Source organism: Lithobates pipiens, unplaced genomic scaffold, assembly GCF_037356315.1.
Source record: "Lithobates pipiens isolate NorthernLeopardFrog02 unplaced genomic scaffold, aLitPip1_a1.2 Scaffold_1, whole genome shotgun sequence".
Taxonomy (NCBI): Eukaryota; Metazoa; Chordata; class Amphibia; order Anura; family Ranidae; genus Lithobates; species Lithobates pipiens.
In genome coordinates this window covers 93,537,880-93,557,452 of record NW_027507685.1, presented here as the reverse complement: position 1 = coordinate 93,557,452, position 19,573 = coordinate 93,537,880, and the positions used below count along the sequence as shown (strand labels likewise).

General features: G+C 43.8%; 1 protein-coding gene across 1 annotated transcript; it reads left to right on the top strand.

Moving 5' to 3' along the window:
• Positions 1-611: 611 nt before the first annotated feature.
• On the top strand, positions 612-17,409 carry LOC143948724 (BTB/POZ domain-containing protein KCTD12-like). The gene is made up of 2 exons (XM_077465176.1): positions 612-795; positions 16,113-17,409. Exon 2 carries the CDS (start codon positions 16,156-16,158, stop codon positions 16,978-16,980), a length of 825 nt encoding a protein of 274 aa, XP_077321302.1. The 5' UTR covers positions 612-795; positions 16,113-16,155; the 3' UTR covers positions 16,981-17,409.
• Positions 17,410-19,573: the final 2,164 nt, after the last annotated feature.

The window sequence follows — 19,573 nt, the reverse complement described above, 5'->3', positions numbered from 1 at the left end:
AATCAAAGTGATTCCTCTCTGGCCAACTGAGTCAAAGTGATTCCTCTCTGGCCAACTGAGTCAAAGTGATTCCTTTCTGGCCAACTGAGTCAAAGTGATTCCTCTCTGGCCAACTGTCTCAAAGTGTTCCAGAGGGATCAAAGTGATCTTGCTCTGGCCAACTGTGTCAAGGTGATCCCTCTCTAGCCAACTGCGTAGAAGTGATCTCTCTCTGTCCCATCCTTACTCTACCTTACAGATGTCCAACCTCCTACTAGCTGAATAAGCTCTCTTAGTGTTGACATAAACTGCCAATATATAGATATATAAAGGCCATGTAAAGGTTCAATCACACAGTAGAGAGAAGATGTCTGGGTACTCTTGCAAATTTGGTGGAAATACATAGACTCACAATGGTTGAGGAACTCTCGGGTCCTGACATCAGCAACAACATAAATCTAAATTGTCAATTTTTCCCCATCTATGGCACTAATCCTGCATTGCAGAGTTTGTCATACATCTCCAGAATAGAACGTTCAATCAAAAGCATTTGCTGCAGACTTACTTCCTTAAAGCAAACACGCAATTCCAATGACATTCACCACACAAGCGCGCGCACACACACACACACACACACACACACACACACACGTTCACTAGAAGGGGAGGGTCTCCCTGCTCTGTGCTCGACAAAATTAAAGCTCCTTTATTGCTGCCAAAGAAAAGGGAAGGAGACGGAGAATGTTGGACTAATAAAAAAAAACAAAAAAACGCACAATCCTTGGGATTTCTGACCACACAACGCGGATAAGACAGGTAGATCTTGTTATGGGGATATTTTCATCCTCCATGTAACGAGGGTTTGCTGCCTCCTGGGGATATGTTGTTGTGTGATGGGGAGAACCTTCAGAGGGATGTGCTCAGCGGTTAGTGGAAATCATTTGTTTTACTGAAGGAGAAAATAACAAACAGCAGCCACTGCAGAATTATTAATTTCTAGAACGTATAGCGAATCCCTTTTTTTTGTCGTACTTTGCAAGATAAGTTTTGTAAATAATAACAACAGTGGACCACGTAAAATCTGGCCAAGCGTGAGACGTTGTAGGCCAGAGGGATTGGTGTTTTTTTTTTTTTTTTATCTTCTGGAAAATACATAAAGGAGGTTTTTAGATGATGCACGATTAAATTATCTAAATGCATTTAAAAAATAAATAATAATCATAATTTAAATTGTTAGACGGTTATAAAAATATATAATTTTAAGATTATTCCTCATTATTATTAATAATAAAATAATTTATAATAAATTTAATATATGGAAATAAATTTTAAATGAAATAAAATTAGATACTTTAAATACATACTGCTAAAAATGGTTAACAATATTAATAACCGTATTATAATGCTATTAATAATATTGCTATTATAATTACTACTACTATTATACTTTTTAATACATTACATGTTGCATAATATACTGAATTTGTTTTTTGTTTTTTATTAACAATATTAATAACATTATTATTATTATTATTACTATTAATATTACTATTATTATTGCTATTATAACTACTACTACTACTACTATTAATACATAACATATTGCATAAATATATAGAAGTACTTTTTATATAAAATTAGATAATCTAAATACATACTCGTAAAAATTATTAACAATATTAATAACAGTATTATTAGTACTTTTAATATTACTAATACTATTGCTATTATAACTACTACTACTACTATCAATACATAACATATTGCATAAATATACAGAAGTAATTTTTATATAAAATTAGATTAGATCATTTTTTTTTTAGGACTATGTATTTAGATTATCTAATCTAGTTTTATATAAAAATTACTTCTGTATATTTATGCAATATGTCATGTATTGATAGTAGTAGTAATTATAATAGCAATAATAATAATAGTAATATTAATATCAATAATAGTAATATTAATAGCAATAATAATACTGTTAATATTGTTATTTTTTTAGAGTAACAATATTAACAGTATTATTATTGCTATTAATATTACTATCATTATTATTACTATATATATATATATATATATATTTGTATTTATATTATCTAATCTAATTTTATACAAAAATTACTTCAGTATATTTATGCAATATGTCATGTATTGATAGTAGTAGTAATTATAATAGCAATAATAATAGTAATATTAATAGTAATATCAATAGCAATAATAGTAATATTGATAGCAATAATAATACTGTTAGTATATTTAAATTTATTTTTATTTTTTTAGGATTATGTATTTAGATTAACAATTAGCAGTATTATTAATGTTATTAATATCACTATTATTATTATTGCTATTATAATTACTACTATCAATATATGATAGCAATAATAATAATAGTAATATTATTAGCAATAATAATGCAATTAAATAATGCTATTAATAATATTAACAGTATTAACAGTATTATTGTCATTAATATTACTATTAATATTACTATTATTATTAATGCTATTATAATTACTACTATCAATATATGATAGCAATAATATTTTTTTTTAATAATATATATATATATATATTTTAGGACTATGTATTTAGATTAACAATATTAACAGTATTATTGCTATTAATATTACTATTAATATTACTATTATTATTATTTCTATAATTACTATAATCTTGCTATTAATATTACTATTATTATTATTGCTATTATTACTTCTATCAATACATGACATATTGCATACATATACAGAAGTCATTTTTATATAAAATTAGATTAGATCATCTAACAATATTAATAACAGTATTATTATTGATATTACTATTATTATTGCCATTGTTATTGCTATTACTACTACTTCTACTGCAACTATTATTAACACATTCCATATTGCATAATAAATGTTTTATATTTGAAGGTTTAAAATATTTAAAGTAGTCTTCCAAAAATAAAAAAAGACAATAAAATAATTACTACTACTACTGCTAATAATAATTATACTACATAATAAATTATAAATTATAATACATAATAAGTTGCTGACTGTTAAAAAATAAGACAAATAAAAAAAAAAAAAAAAATCCTAATTAGATTTTTAGACTGTTTTAAAAAAATTAATAAAAGTCAAATGAAACTATCAGATCACTTTCTGAATTCTTGCTTTATATTTTGATAAGAAGTGAAATTAAAATAATTTTATTCTGTAATATAATATTTTATTAATATATAGAGACAGAGTCGTTTGTACTGCAATCTTCTCAAAGAGGCAATTTTAAATTGACCTAAAATAAGGATTATCTAAATAAATGTTAAAAAAATTTAATTTAACACCTTTTTAAATACAGTAAAGTTGAATGACGTCGGGAGATCACCTTCTGAAGTCTTTCTTGGGCAAGAGGTGACCCTAAAGAGCATAAAGACAAAATTCTCTAAAAATGTGCTTTATTCCATTGAAGCCACAACTCTTCCTGCTTCAAACAACTGGCCTTGTAAAATGATGTCCTCCTGGTACTTTGTGAATGTGATGCTTCGTGACAGATACTCCTTTATTGTAATGTGTTCTGTTGTCCTCTTGCTAGGACACATACCCATCATGGCCTGCTCCATACTATGCTTGCAGCCTTTGTCCCTTTAATGACTCCTTTATTCCTTCCTGTACATTGCGTCCCCTCTTCTTATCCCACTGTTTTCCTGATCCCCTTCTGCCTGTTTAACTATTTATAGACCTCGTTAGAGGCTCTCAAAACGGATTACAGGGAAAGCAATTCTGCTAATCGCCAGTGCTCACGGTGTAAGCCACAGCTACTAATTCCCTCGACATTACTATGAGGGGGTAAGAAAACCAGACTGGTAAAACCGTTTAGGTTGTACATTACGCAGATGAGAGTCCAAAAATCACTATTTTTCTAAGTTTATAGTTCAACAGGAAAAATATATGTACAACTTTCACAACTATAAGAGTTTGAAGGACATCCCATTTCAAAAAACATGGACATTATTATGATGGAGTTGGCTACTTTTGAGTCTAGAACATCCTCCGTTCTCTTGGGAAGATTTTCCACAAATTTTTGGAGGCTGTCTGTTGGAATTTGTGTCTATTCAGCCCAAAAGAGTATTTTTGAGATCAATTACTAAAGTTGGATGAGAAGATCTGATCCCAAAAGGTGTTTAGTGGGGTTGAGGTCAGGTAATAATGATAGATGAGAAGATCTGATTCCCAAAAGGTGTTTATTGGGGTTGAGGTTAGGCAATAATGTTGGATGAGAAGATCTGATCCCAAAGATGTTCAGTAGGGTTGAGGTTAGGCACTGAAGTTGAATGAGAAGACCTAATCCAAAGGTGTTTAGTACGGATAAGGTCAGGTACTTATGTTAGCTAAGAAGACCTAATCCAAAGGTGGGGAGTAAGGTTGAGGTCAGGTACTGATGTCAAATGAGACAACCCAATCCCAACAGTGATCAGTAGGGTTGAGGTCAGGTTGTCACATACAGAGCCTGACATGTAGAGGGAGGCTTCTTGTACAGCCCCGACTCTGGGATCACTGATGTTGGGACAGTGCAGTGAGGTATGAGTGCTTGTAAGATGTTCCATCAGCTATGGTAGGGGGTAGCAGATGCTTCGCCAGAGACGGGTCAGATCACTGGAACAGCAGATGGCAGCAGAGACAGCAGACCTACGATAGGGCAAACAACAGGCGGCAGGTGCTTGACAGACAACTGTCAGGTGCGGAAAAACTGGTGAAGGACCAGTAGGGACCAGGTAGCATGCAGGACAGGTGGATAACTGGATGCAAGGTCAGATGATCCAGGTCAGGAACAGTTTGATACAGGCATGGACGGCAGGCATACAAGCAGAGGTCGGCAAGGTAGAATCAGGCAGATGAGCAGGTGACAGAGCAAATCCAGTGACAGGCCAAGGTCAGGGCAGGTAGCGTTTAAGCAAGGTCAGGGAAAGCTGGGTCGATAACAGCAGTTAAACACAAGAACACATGCAGGGTCACGGGTAATAGCTGTAGATCAGTCAGCGATTCACTAGTGCAGCTGCTGCGCTTATCTAGGCCACTTGGCGCCAGAATTAGCTAATGGACATATGCGTGCGCCTGTGCACCGCAAGACGGGCACCTGCCGGACCATGCCAGCGCATTTGAGTGCACCTCGGAGAATCACTTGCACCTATATCTGGTACTTCCCGGACAAAGGTATTGATGTTGGATGAGAAAACCTGATCCCAAAAGGTGTTTAGTAAGGTTGAGGTCAGGTCCTGATGTTGGATAGAAAGACCTGATCCCAGTGGTCTTCCCAAACTAGGGTTGAGGTCAGGGCTCTGTGCAGATACTCAAGTTCCTTCTCATTAAACTCATAAAGCCATGTGTTTATAGAGTTGGTTTTGTACATAGGGGCATAGTCACGCTTGAACAGAAAATGGCCTTCACCAAACATACTACAAGGTTGGAAGAGCACCACAATCTCCTAAAATATCTTTGTGTGATGTTACTAGTATCCTTCACAAGGAACCAAGGGGCTCAGCCCAAAGCCTGAAAACAAGGGTGTCCACATACTATTGGTCATGTAGTATACAAAAATAATGCCTCCATGTCTGTTTCTTATGACTGGATGAGAACTATTGTAATAAATTCTGAAACAATTGGTTCTTTATCTTTAGGTCTTTAGGTCATATATTGTATTTTTCTGCATTACCACACTCTGTTTTGCCACTATGCACTGACAGTGCTGTTCATTGGATGCAACCTGCAGCAATGCAACATTACATTGTTATGCTTAAAGCTTATCCTTTAATAAGGGTCTGGTATGAATTTTGAGGGGCACCCCAAGCATAAACAAAAAACCCTGAAAATCTATTTCAGACCCTTATCCAGGCAGTCTGGCTAGCTAGGTAAGGAGGGGCAGCGAGCATACTCCCCTTCATTTCTCCTGAACCAAGCCAGGCCAAATGCCCTCAACATTGGTGGGGTATCTTTCTGGGGAGTTGTGGAAAACCTTCCCCCTGGAAAGGCACGCTGTCTCCACGTTGATGGGGACATAGGCCTCATCCTTATATCCCTGTGCCGGTAGATGTGGGGGACTGCAGAGCGGTAGAATTATTGGAATCTGGAAGCCCCCTTTAGAATAAGGGGCCACCAGATATCTGCCCCTCACTCCATGTGAATGAGAACCAGATACATATTAACCCTTGTTGCTCATTCACAAAAAAAATGTAAATAGTAAAACATACACCGTAGTAAAACCAATCACATCATCCAGTGATGTAAATCCAAAAATCGATGACGACCCATGGCGATCTTTTCTGACCCCACTCCCCATGCAAATGACAGCTTCCCAGCCAGATGCTGACCTGGGATGCTAGCTGACATCATTGATCATACATGGTCAAGGACATTCCCGGGATTCCCCTGGCTTGTTTCCAATGTAAAATATGCTTGCAGGTGGAAGCGGTCATTAAATGGTGGTACCACCACTAAATGACGACTTTCGGCTGCACCTGCTGGAGGGTTAGCTGAGCCGGTGAACTGGACAAATCTGGCAATGCTAACCTGTTCACTGAACTGTGAACAAGCTGGGTTCAGGTCGAACTCCTCGTGGACCCGAATCTGAAGCTCATCCTTCCTTGTCACACTATTGCCTCCACCATGCAGGCCAGGTTGGGTGTTTTGGGTCTTCCATCCCAAATGGAAAGAAGACCTTCATGGACATCACTGCTCATCCAATAAAGAAGTTGAATAAGCTATCAGAGCTAGGGATGGGCTAAACACCCCCCCTCCCCGGTTCGGTTCGCACCAGAACATACCGAACAGGCAAAAAATTTGGCAGAATACATGAACACCATTAAAGTCTATGGGACACGAACATGAATAATCAAAAGTTCTAATTTTAAAGGCTTATATGCAAGTTATTGTTATAAAAAGTGTTTGGGGACCCGGGTCCTACCCCAGGGGACATGTATCAATCCGAAAAAAGTTTTTAAAATGGCAGTTTTTTCGGGAGCAGTGATTTTAATAATGCTTAAAGTGAAACAATAAAAGTGAAATATTCCTTTAGATTTCGTACCTGGGGGTTGTCTATAGTATGCCTGTAAAGTGGCGCATGTTTCCCATGTTTAGAACAGTCCCTGCACAAAATGACTTTTCTAAAAGGAAAAAAGTAATTTAAAAGTACTCGCGGCTATAAAGAATTGTCGATCCTGGCAATACAGATAAAAAAAAGTGATTGAAAAATACGGCATGGGATCCCCGAACCAAAATTAAATAAATAAAAATAAATTGCGCGGTGGTCCCTCCAAATTCCACACCAGGCCATTCAGGTCTAGTATGGATATTAAGGGGAACCCCGCACCAAAATTCAAAAAAAAAAAATTGCATGGGGTCCCCCAAAAAATCCATACAAGACCCTTATCCGAGCACGCAACCTGGCAGGCTGCAGGGAAAGAGAAGGGGACGAGAGAGCGCCCTCCCTGAACTGTACCAGGCCACATGCCCTCAACATGGGGATGGTGCTTTGAGGTAGCCCCCAAAGCACCTTGTCCCTATGTTGATTCCGATAAGCCCCCCGACCACAGACCCCCACAACCACTGGGCAAGGGTTGTGGGGGTCTGTGGTCAGGGGGCTTATCGGAATCTGGAAGACCCCTTTAACAAGAGGACCCCCAGATCCCGGCCTCCCCCCCAAATGTACCCGTACCATTTCACAAAAGTGTCAAAATGGTACAAAAGCCAAGACACAGCTTGGGACAAGTCCTTTATTAAAAAATAAAAATGTCCCACGGAGTTCATTCATCTTCTCTCGCTCCGCCGACGGACTGAAAAAGAAAAAAAAAAAGCCGCAACCGACCCACCACCATGGGAGGCACCCACCGTATGATGCATCTTCGCTTTGACAGTTCTTATATAACTGAGGGCGGGGCCACACGGTGACGTTCCCGGGTGAACCCGTCCCCTCTGATGCATGGGGACTTCCCCATCGCTTTCCCGGGGCATTAGAGGAGGCAGGGCCACCCGGTTATGTAAACGTTTTTTTTTTCTTTTTCGGTCCGGCGGTGGATCGAGAGAAGATGAATGGACTTCATGGGACATTTTTATTTTTTATTTTTTAATGAAGGACTTGTCACAAGCTGTGTCTTGTCTTTTGTACCATTTTGACACTTTTTTTGTGAAATGGTAGGGGTACATTTGTAATGATAATGTTGAATAAGTACCTGTTTTATACAGTAATTCACAATGGTGCCAACACCCACTGAACAATACCACACTCCAAGAGCAACAAAGGTTTGGTAATCCATAGAACCAAATCAGAATAAAAAAGAGTTTGTCCTCTGCATTGTTTTTTTTGGGGGGGGGGGAGGATAGCACCCAGAGTTAAAAAGGACAAGGCATCAGTATTGCCTGGGGGCTCTAAAGTTGATATTTTCCCAGTTACTGGCTTACCTTGCCTTGTTCTGCACGGTGTCTTTGTGTAGAGGTGGCCATCTTGGTAGAGGAAGGGATTTGTTGAAGTTAGAGCTTTCAGAAAGAAAAAAAGTGAACTACAGTGGTGAAATCACCAAATCACCTGAGACTACCAGCCAGGGGCAGCATTGCCTTAGATCTCACACTGCAGATATAAAGCTACAGAACTGGAGTGGGTAGGCACACTTTCATAACAGCAAGCGCGCTGCTTTTTTAAGAAGGAATTCCTTACTTCATTCAGTTGAGCCGTTATCCCCCTTTTCTTGTGTAGCACAGACCCCTGATGGGCCCCGCTGATTTTCCCCAGATTCTCTTCCCAAATGGGTGTACAAGCAGCCAGGCACTCAATAACTTGGACAGTTTCACAACTCAATGACCAGGCAAGGAATGTCATTTTGGCTGGGGTGCAGGGTGAACTTCTGGAATTGAGTGCACAAGAAAGGACACACTTTGCCTTGTCTACACTCTTGAAGATAATTCCCCTCTGGGCATAAAATAGGACATATGTCAAACATAAGGCCCACCAGCCTCTCTTAAGGAAAGGAAAGGTCCCAAATCACCAGCACTGGAGCAGATGCTTAAAGGGTTAAAGCAGGGATCCTCAAGCTATGGCCCTCCAGCTGCTGCAGAACTAGGAATCCCATGAGGCATTGTAAAACTGACATTCACAGACATGATTAGGCATGATGGGAATTGTAGTTTCTGAACAACTGGAGGGCCATAGTTTGAAGACCCCTGGGTTAAAGCAACAAACAGTTGTAGGATACTACACTCACAATGTCCCCATATACTTGATACCTCCATCTAATATCAGTCAGACACTTCTGTGAATCTCCAGGACAGATGCTGAGTAAATCTCCTTGATTTGGCTCCCCCTCAATGAGCTGGGACCTCGGTGAACTCCAGCAAACTTCAGCTACACTGCCCAGAAGGGCAGCAACCCCTCAGACTGGGATCTCTCCTGACCAAGAACCCTCCTCAGCCACCTACTGGGCAGGGATCCCCAGGGATTGGCTGAGAACACAAATATTTAAGGGTCTGCCTCTTCCAACCCACTAGAAAGCAGGGATAAGTAGTTGAGCCTGTCATATATATGTCATATTTACCAGCCCCTTCCATTCCTGATTGAACACAATGAGTGATCAGTACAGGTCACTCACTGTGTTCATTCATAACTGAAGCATAGTAAACTGTGTATAAATGGGTGGAGAGGGGGCATGTTAGGTTGGCTGTATGGAGCCCCATGGCTTCTAACAGAAGCCCTGCTTATACTGCCTCTGGAGTATGCACCCATCCACAGGATGGTCATATAATGGGTCTAAAGAGGTGTGCACATTGCAAGAAGAGAAAACAAGAAAGAAAAAAAAGGGATTTACATTTAAATACAAAACAAACAAAAAAACACACCAAAAACAAACAACACACAACATGATCCCATTTTGTTTACAGCAATCTACAAAATGAAGGAGTCTAGTTATTAAGCAGCAGTATGGCCTTGCTGCTCGCATACTTCTCTCTACTGTACCAAAACAGCTTTGTTTATGTCCTTGTCTATTGCCTTAGCCAATCCCAAAACCATTTTTGTAATCTGTAATTGGGGGAGGGGGGATTACCTCACCCAAAGCCCCTGAGCAGCCAGAGGGAAATAGGAAATTTACTTAGAGAGCACAGGGGTGGGGAGTGCAGAAGGCCCAGGGGTGGGGAGTGCAGAAGGCCCAGGGGTGGGGAGTGCAGAAGGCCCAGGTGTCGTGAGTGCAGAAGGCCCAAGGGGTCGGGAGTGCATGAGGCCCAGGGGCCGGGAGTGCAGAAGGCCCAGGGGCCGGTAGTGTAGAATGACCTGGGGTCGGGAGTACAGAATGACCTGGGGTCAGGAGTGCAGAAGGCCCAGGGGTCAGGAGTGCAGAAGGCCCAGGGGTCGGGAGTGCGGAATGACCTGGGGTCGGGAGCGCTGAAGACCCAGGGGTCAGGAGTGCAGAAGGCCCAGGGGCCGGGAGTGGAGAAGGCCCAGGGGCCGGGAATGCAGAAGGCCCAGGGGTGGGGAGTGCAGAAGGCCCAGGTGTCGTGAGTGCAGAAGGCCCAAGGGGTCGGAAGTGCATGAGGCCCAGGGGCCGGGAGTGCAGAAGGCCCAGGGGCCGGTAGTGCAGAATGACCTGGGGTCGGGAGTACAGAATGACCTGGGGTCAGGAGTGCAGAAGGCCCAGGGGTCAGGAGTGCAGAAGGCCCAGGGGTCGGGAGTGCGGAATGACCTGGGGTCGGGAGCGCAGAAGACCCAGGGGTCGGGAGTGCAGAAGGCCCAGGGGCCGGGAGTGCAGAAGGCCCAGGGGCCGGGAATGCGGAAGGCCCAGGGGCCAGGAATGCAGAAGGCCCGGGGGTCGGGAGTGCAGAAGGCCCAGGGGTCGGGAGTGCAGAAGGCCCATGGGTTGAGAGTGCAGAAGGCACAGGGGCCGGGAGTGCAGAAGGCCCAGGGGCCGAGAGTGGAGAATGACCTGGGGTCGGGAGTGCAGAATGACCTGGGGTCAGGAGTGCAGAAGGCCCAGGGGTCGGGAGTGCGGAATGACCTGGGGTCGGGAGTGCAGAAGGCCCAAGGGTTGAGAGTGCAGAAGGCCCAGGGCCCGGGAGTGCAGAAGGCCCAGGGGCCGGGAGTGCAGAATGGCCTGGGGTCGGGAGTGCAGAAGGCCCAAGGGTCAGGAGTGCAGAAGGTCCAGGGGTCGGGAGTGTGGAATGACCTGGGGTCGGGAGCGCAGAAGACCCAGGGGTCAGAAACGCAGAAGGCCCAGGGTTCGGGAGTGCAGAAGGCCCAGGGGCCGGGAATGCAGAAGGCCCAGGGGTCGGGAGTGCAGAAGGCCCAGGGGTCGGGAGTGCAGAATGACCTGGGGTCGGGAGTGCAGAATGACCTGGGGTCGGGAGTGCAGAATGACCTGGGGTCGGCAGTGCAGAAGGCCCAGGGTTCATAACTGAAGCATAGTAAACTGTGTATAAAAGGGTGGAATGACCTGGGGTCGGGAGTGCGGAATGACCTGGGGTCGGGAGTGCGGAATGACCTGGGGTCGGGAGTGCGGAATGACCTGGGGTCGGGAGTGCAGAAGGCCCAGGGGTCGGGAGTGCAGAAGGCCCGGGGGCCGGGAGTGCAGAAGGCCCACGGGTTGAGAGTGCAGAAGGCACAGAGCACAGAGATCAGGAGTGCAGAAGGCCCAGAGCACAGGGGGTTGGGAGGGCAGAAGGCCCAGGGGTCGGGAGTGCAGAAAGCCCAGGGGTCGGGAGTGCAGAAGGCCCAGGGGTCGGGAGTGCAGAATGACCTGGGGTCGGGAGTGCAGAATGACCTGGGGTCGGGAGTGCAGAATGACCTGGGGTCGGCAGTGCAGAAGGCCCAGGGGTCATAACTGAAGCATAGTAAACTGTGTATAAAAGGGTGGAATGACCTGGGGTCGGGAGTGCGGAATGACCTGGGGTCGGGAGTGCGGAATGACCTGGGGTCGGGAGTGCGGAATGACCTGGGGTCGGGAGTGCAGAAGGCCCAGGGGTCGGGAGTGCAGAAGGCCCGGGGGCCGGGAGTGCAGAAGGCCCAGGGGTCGGGAGTGCAGAAGGCCCAGGGGGTCTGGAGTGCAGAAGGCCCACGGGTTGAGACTGCAGAAGGCACAGAGCACAGAAATCGGGAGTGCAGAAGGCCCAGAGCACAATGGTCGGGAGTACAGAAGACACAGAGCACAGGAAGTTGGGAGTACAGAAGGCACAGAGCACAGGGGGTTGGGAGTGCAGAAGGCTCAGGGGTCGGGAGTGCAGAAGGCCCAGGGGTCGGGAGTGCAGAAGGCCCATGGGTCGGGACTGCAGAAGGCCCAGGGGTCTGGAGTGCAGAATGGCCTGGGGTCGGGAGTGCAGAATGACCTGGGGATGGCAGTGCAGAAGGCCCAGGGGTCATAACTGAAGCATAGTAAACTGTGTATAAATGGGTGGAGAGGGGGCATGTTAGGTTGGCTGTATGGAGCCCCATGGCTTCTAACAGCAGCCTTGCTTATACTGCTTCTGGAGCATGCACCCATCCACAGGATGGTCATAAAATGGGTCTACGGGGTGTGCACAGTGCAAGAAGAGAATACAAGAAAAAAAAAAGGGAAAACATTTTTTTTTCTAAATATAAAACAAAAAAAAACACACAAAAGAAAAAACACACAACATGATCCCATTTTGTTTACAGCAATCTACAAAATGAAGGGGTCCAGTTATTAACCACCTCAATACCAGGCACTTAAACACCGTCCTGCCCAGACCAATTTTGAGCTTTCAGCACTGTTGCACTTTGAATGACAATTGCGAGGTCATGCTACACTGTACCCAAATGAAAATTTATCATTTTTTTCCCCACAAATAGAGCTTTATTTTGGTGGCATTTCAGCACCTCTACGGTTTTTATTTTTTGCTAAACAAATAAAAAAAGACCGAAAATTTAGAAAAAATATTTTTATTTTTTGTTTCAGTTGCAAAACTTTGTAAATAAGTAAGTTTTCTCCTTCACTGATGGGCACTGATAGGGCTGCACTGACGGGCACTAAGGTGGCACTGATGGGCACTGATGAGGTGGCACCAATGAAGTGGCACCGATGAGGTGGCATTGATGGGCACTGATATGTGGCACTGATAGGCAGCACTGATAGGTGGCACAAATTGGCACTGATAACTGGCATGGATTGGCATGGATAGGCGACATGAATGGGCATGGATAGGCAGCACAGATGGGCATAGATAGATGGCACAGATGGGCATGGATGGGCACTAATAGGTGGCACAGATGGGCACTGATACGTGGCACGGATGGGCACTGATAAGCGACATTGTATTGTATTGTTTTGTATTGATGGATGCCAATCAGTGCCAAACAATAATGCATGGCAATCAGTGATGCCCATTGTGGGCACTGATTGACATCCATTGTGGGCACTGATTGGCATCCATTGTGGGCACTGACTGGCATCCCTGGTGGCATACCTGGTGCTGAGCATCCCTGGTGGTCTGGTGGCATCCCTGGTGGTCCAGTGTGGGCATCCTCGGGGGGGGGGGGGGGGCTGTGCTGATAATCGATCAGCACAGATTCCCCCCCCCTGTCAGAGGAGCAGCCGATCGGTTCTCTATCTGACAGACGCGAGTGAGGAAAAGCCGATCACCGGCTCTTCCTATTTACACTGTGATCAGCCATGATTGGACACGGCTGATCACGTGGTAAAGAGTCTCAGTCGGAGACTCTTTACCAAGATCATAGTTGCGGGGGCACGCAGCAGCTCAAAATCCTGAGGACGTCCTATGACGTCTGGTCAGGATTTTGAAACCACTTTGCAGCCGTCCTTTGCCTATAGGGCGGGCGGCAAGTGGTTAAGCAGCAGTATGAATCACATATAATATCACCCACTTTAAGTGAATATGGCAATATGTATTCACTTCTATAATAAAAGCCGTGAATAGTGTAATAAAGCACCCTCCAAAAGAGAGTAAATTAGTCCATCACCCAAAAGTGATTATAATTAAACACTCTAGCAATAGTCCTTCTATAAATGCAAAACAAATCTTCAGTGTCCAAAATAGTTTTCTTAGCTCCTTCACCACACCATCCGTGATTGTGAATCCCCCTTCGTGAGTGCACTCACCAGCTGTTAAGCCTTACACTCGCGTGGTAGGCTAGTAGAGCTTTAAATCCTCTCAGGAGATGATTTCAATATAGTATCCCATAGCACTGAATATTCTCCGCTCAGGAATTTCTATGTGTGTGCCTCAAAAGAAATCACAGAGGAAGCCTCCAATAGTGTAATACCGTAAACACACTTTAATCTTAAAAATTCACTCTTTATGCACTCACATGAACAATAAAAGAATAAGCCACTTCAAAAAGATCAAATCACTTCACACTCCAACTCCAATAAGTACTTCAAATACGCCGGGGCATTGGTGGTCACAGCGGACCTCTTTAACAGGGAACTGGATCGCTCTCTCTCACCCTTCCTCACATCTCCTGCCTGGTCCCACACAGCAGGTCTCTAATTTGAATAGGGCGCCTTAGCTTACTTGTACCATCCCCTTCGTCATGGGATTCAGGCATGATTAAGTCTGGTATGACGAAACATGTCGGGGGTGTGGCTATCTGGCGAATAACACTGAGATATTAAGCTTGCATACACGGTGGTGGATGGTGGTGCTGGACGAAGGGGACATTTACACAGAAATAGCGCTACGGGGTATTATTTATTTGTTTATCATTAGAAACAAATGTTGATGCACCTATATTTTGTTTAATATTTTTGTTTAAGTAGCAGCTGAGGTTTAGAGTGTGGGTAATTTGAGTGCTGTGATGATACACTAGTTGGAGGGATCGAGATTTGTGTATCCATATAAATAAGCAGCAGTATGGCCTTGCTGCTTGCATACTTCTCTCTACTGTACCAAAACAGCTTTGTTTATATAGCTTCAATAAACAGCTTTGTTTATTGTAATCTGTAATGGGGGGGGGGGGGGGGGGTTACCTTACCCAAACCCCCTCCAGCCAGAGGGAAATAGGAAATTTACTTAAAGAGCACAGAGGTGGGGAGTGCCGAAGGCCCAGGGGTAGGGAGTACAGAAGGCCCAGGGGCCGGAAGTGCAGAAGGCCCAGGGGCCGGGAGTGCAGAAGGCCCAGGGGCCGGGAGTGCAGAAGGCCCAGGGGCCCGGAGTGCAGAAGGCCCAGGGGCCCGGAGGGCAGAAGGCCCAGGGGTTGGGAGTGCAGAAGGCCCATGGGTCGGGAGTGCAGAAGGCACAGAGCACAGAGATCGGGAGTGCAGAAGGTCCAGGGGTCGGGAGTGCAGAAGGCCCAGGGGTTGGGAGTGCAGAAGGCCCGGGGGTCGGGAGTGCAGAAGGCCCAGGGATTGGGAGTGCAAAAGGCCCAGGGGTCAGGAGTGCAGAAGGCCCAGGGGTTGGGAGTGCAGAAGGCCCATGGGTTGAGAGTGCAGAAGGCACAGAGATCGGTAGTGCAGAAGGCCCAGAGCACAGTGCTCAGGAGTGCAGAAGGCACAGAGCACAGGAAGTTGGGAGTACAGAAGGCACAGAGCACAGGGGGTTTGGAGTGCAAAAGGCACAGGGGTTGGGAGTGCAGAAGGCACAGGGCTTGGGAGTGCAGAAGGCACAGGGCTTGGGAGTGCAGAAGGCACAGGGGTTGGAAGTGCAGAAGGCACAGAGGTCGGGAGTGCAGAAGGCACAGAGCAAAAGAGGTCAGGATTGCAGAAGGCACAGAACACAGGAGGTCGGGAATGTCATGTATAAAATATTTTTAAGTCTGCAGTTTTCAGGTACTTTCTGTTATCAAGTGAAAACTGTCCCTCAGTTGCTCTGTTATGTTGTCACATGCTCCCTTGGTGGAGACTTCAGGAGGTTGTGCCAACACCCATTGTATAAGCATGGTCCATAGTTGTCACTATCAGGAAGCCGGTCCAGAGCAATGATGTGCAACCAATGATGGAGCAAGAACATGTATACAGAAGGTGGCAGAAAAAGGCTGCAAGAGATCAGCAGCACTGTGATGCAAAAACATTGTAAAAAAATAAAATAATAATATATAAAAAAAAGGGGGGGGGGTGAATGTTTAAAGTACACATTTAGACTTTAAACCTACCTTAAGGTTTCATGTTTATAATCTAATTTGTTCTTTGTCTTTTTCAGTCTGCCTTTTTTTGGATTTCAAAAGGGTTAACATTAAAACAAAATGGCTCTTCCAGATAACACCTCGTTTCCAGACATCATAGAATTAAATGTTGGTGGTCAAGTCTACATAACCCGTTATCCCACTTTGATCAGCATCCCTGGTTCCCTCTTATGGGAAATGTTTTCTCAAAACAATGTTCGCCTTCTGGCCAGGGATAGCAAAGGTCGTTATTTTTTAGATCGCGATGGATTTCTTTTCCGATATGTCTTGGATTATTTGAGAGACCAACAACTAGTGCTTCCAGAACATTTTCCTGAACGAAGTAGATTGCAGAGGGAGGCCGAGTATTTCAAGCTCCCAGAATTAGTCAAAATCTTGGCACCAAAAATCAGTAAGCAAAACTCTGCCGGAGATGATGCCTTTCCGAGTGACTCAGAAGACCAATCACCGAGTATTGAGATTGGCAGGAATCTAACATCCTTTGATACTCTCCTTGCAACAGGAAACCAATCCGTTTCAGACCTTCATAGGTCGGGTTTCATAACGCTGGGTTACCGTGGCACCTACACCTTAGGAAGAGACAGTCAAACAGATGCCAAATTCAGAAGGGTAGCAAGAATAATGGTATGTGGCAAGACATCACTCGCTAAGGAAGTCTTTGGAGATACCCTAAACGAGAGTCGGGATCCAGATCGACCCCCTGAAAGATATACCTCTAGGTACTACCTGAAATTTACTTTCCTAGAACAAGCATTTGATAGGTTGGCAGATGCTGGATTTCATATGGTGGCGTGTAACTCTACTGGAACATGCTCCTTTACGCACGATCTAACAGATGACAAGATCTGGACATCTTACACTGAATACGTTTTTTACCGTGAGTGATGAAAACCAATTAGTTTAAGAAACGAAAGTAGAATTGTGTCCTTGCTCATCTCTCCCTTGCCCCTTTTTCCTGCAGTGAACCATGTCTAGATTCTACACCAGCCTTTTCTTAATTTCCCAACTCTTTGCCACAGCCAAATAGTTCCACCCGATGTTCCCATCCTGATGTCATTTTTCCACCTACTCGGTTACCCTTTAGATCCAAAGCCTTTGATTTTGCCGATGGATTTTCTCCTAAGCTTTGATGAAAAGAAGACCCTGAACCCTTCAACATGCCATTCTCCAAAGTCTTTTCTTTTTGTCGTATTGTGAATATCTGTTATTTATTTGAGACTTTGCAATTTACTGTCAGAGAAAACCTAAAGCCAGCCTCACTGTGTTCTTCCACTACAGCGATATAATATAGATAAATAAAACACTAATACAATACACCGGAATCAAGAATGTATATAAAACAGGATGAGCTAGTATCCACAAAGTAGCAGACACTTAATTGGAATAGAAAAATGTTTTATATAAATAATAGATCAAGGGTCTCCAAATGTTCTAAGCAAAGGGCCAGTTTACTGTACTTCAGGCGTTAGGGGGGCCGGGTTGTGGCCAGTGGGAGTAGAAAATGCCCTATCTTTTGGTATTAGGGGGAGAAATAGTGTCTAATTATTGGTGTCAGTAAAGGAATTATGCCCCATTGCTGGTGTCAGTAGGAGGTATAGTGCCCCATCATTGGTTTTAATGGGAGGGATAGTGCCCCTTTGTTGATATTGATGTGCCTCATTGATAGTGTCATTAGAGGGGATGGTGCCCCATCATTGGTATAAGTTGGTGGAATAGTGTCCTAAGGGGCAGATAAAGCCAAGCAAAGGGCTACATCTAGCCCCTGGGCCACAGTTTGGCAAGGCAAGGTGTACAACTGAGGAAAATCTAACCTCAAAGTCTTCATCAGCCAGTGGTAAGAAACTAATGTGTGAACAACCTCAGATGAATGTTCAACCAAAGAATTGTAACTCTGGTCTGTAAACTCTAGTAGGGACATAAATGGGTTGATAGACATTATTATCCAAGTAACCCTTAAAGCTTTTGGCCATTTACCCCATTATTTATTAACATTATTAGGTTTCTGTTGATCATCTTTTCCATGTAGCCTTTTGACTACTTTATCAACAATTTCTAAAATTTGACTACTATATCTATGTTTTAGCGACTGTGCATTCCATTCTATTATCTCCATTTATCATTTATGTTATAATTAGGTCTCTAGTGATATAAGCACACTAGCTGTTCCACTGCCAATTTGTGTGAATTAGGGTTACGAAAGGGAGGTTTTATGGGTTTCAAAGGTTATTTAGGGAAAAAAATACAGGAAGGTTCTCCTTATTGACAGCCAAGTAAAGGGCCATCACACCTATATGAGTACTTGGACATCCAACTTCATAACTATGCTCAATAATATGTATTTCCCCCTACCCCTTGCAGATGTAACAGCCTCCACTCCTCTTGAAGTCTTTTACAAGATTTTGGAAGGTGTCTGTGAGAATATGTGTCCAGAATATGTGTCCATTCAACCAAACAGTATTTGCTTTGTCAGGTGCTGGTGCTGGATGAGAAGACCTGGCTGGTTATCACCATTCCAACTCATCCCAAAGGGGTTCAATAGGTTTGAGGTCAGGGTGGTCATGTTGGGTGAGAAGACCTGATCCCAAAAAGTGATCGGTAAGGATGAGGTCAGGCATTGATGTTGAATGAGAAGATCTGACCCCAAAGGTGTTCAGTAGGGTTGAGGTCAGGTATTGATGTTAAATAAGAAGACCTGACTGTCAATCATTATTGCAACTTATTCAAAAGGTGTGCAATAGGGTTGAGGTCAGGGTTCCCAGTAGGATATCAAAGCTCCTCAACCCCAACCTCGCCAAATCATGTGTTTATGGAACTGATTTTGTTAATAGGGACACCGAACAGAAGGGGGCCCTCCCCAAATGGTTACCACAAGGTTGGAAAAGCACAATTGTGTAACTCGTCTTTGTATGCTGTATTACCAGTACCCTTCCCTGGAAATGCCTAAACTCAATCATTTGATGGCGTGATAGTCAGGTTCCACAAAGATTGGCCATTTTGGAGATATATTAGGCCCCATTCACACTTTTTTTAATGGCAACTTGGCTTTCCACTTGTGATTTTGTGTGGGCAATTTTCACACGATCCCGCGTGGTACGCACACATGCACCTTTGTTGCAGCAAAGAAGCTCAAGGACCAAATTTTGGCCCTGAGACAGACATTTTTACACACGTTTTGCCACTATTTTATCGCAATTTGAAATCATGTAAGGCAGTGATGGTGAACCTTGGCACCCCAGATGTTTTGGAACTACATTTCCCATGATGCTCAACTACAATGCAGAGTGCACAAGCATCATGGGACACGTAGTTCCAAAGCATCTGGGGTGCCACGGTTCACCATTACTGGTCTAAGGCCTCGTACACATGGTACGAAAATCAGAAGAGAAAAATCTTAAGACAAGCTGTTTGCGGATTTTCAGATCGTTAGTATGGTGCATTCCACAGACAGACATAGTAGGTGAGGTTAAAAAAAAATAAA

Coding starts and splice junctions, on each gene's coding strand:
- LOC143948724 (XM_077465176.1), top strand. CDS start 16,156: ATGGCTCTTCCAGATAACACCTCGTTTCCAGACATCATAGAATTAAAT.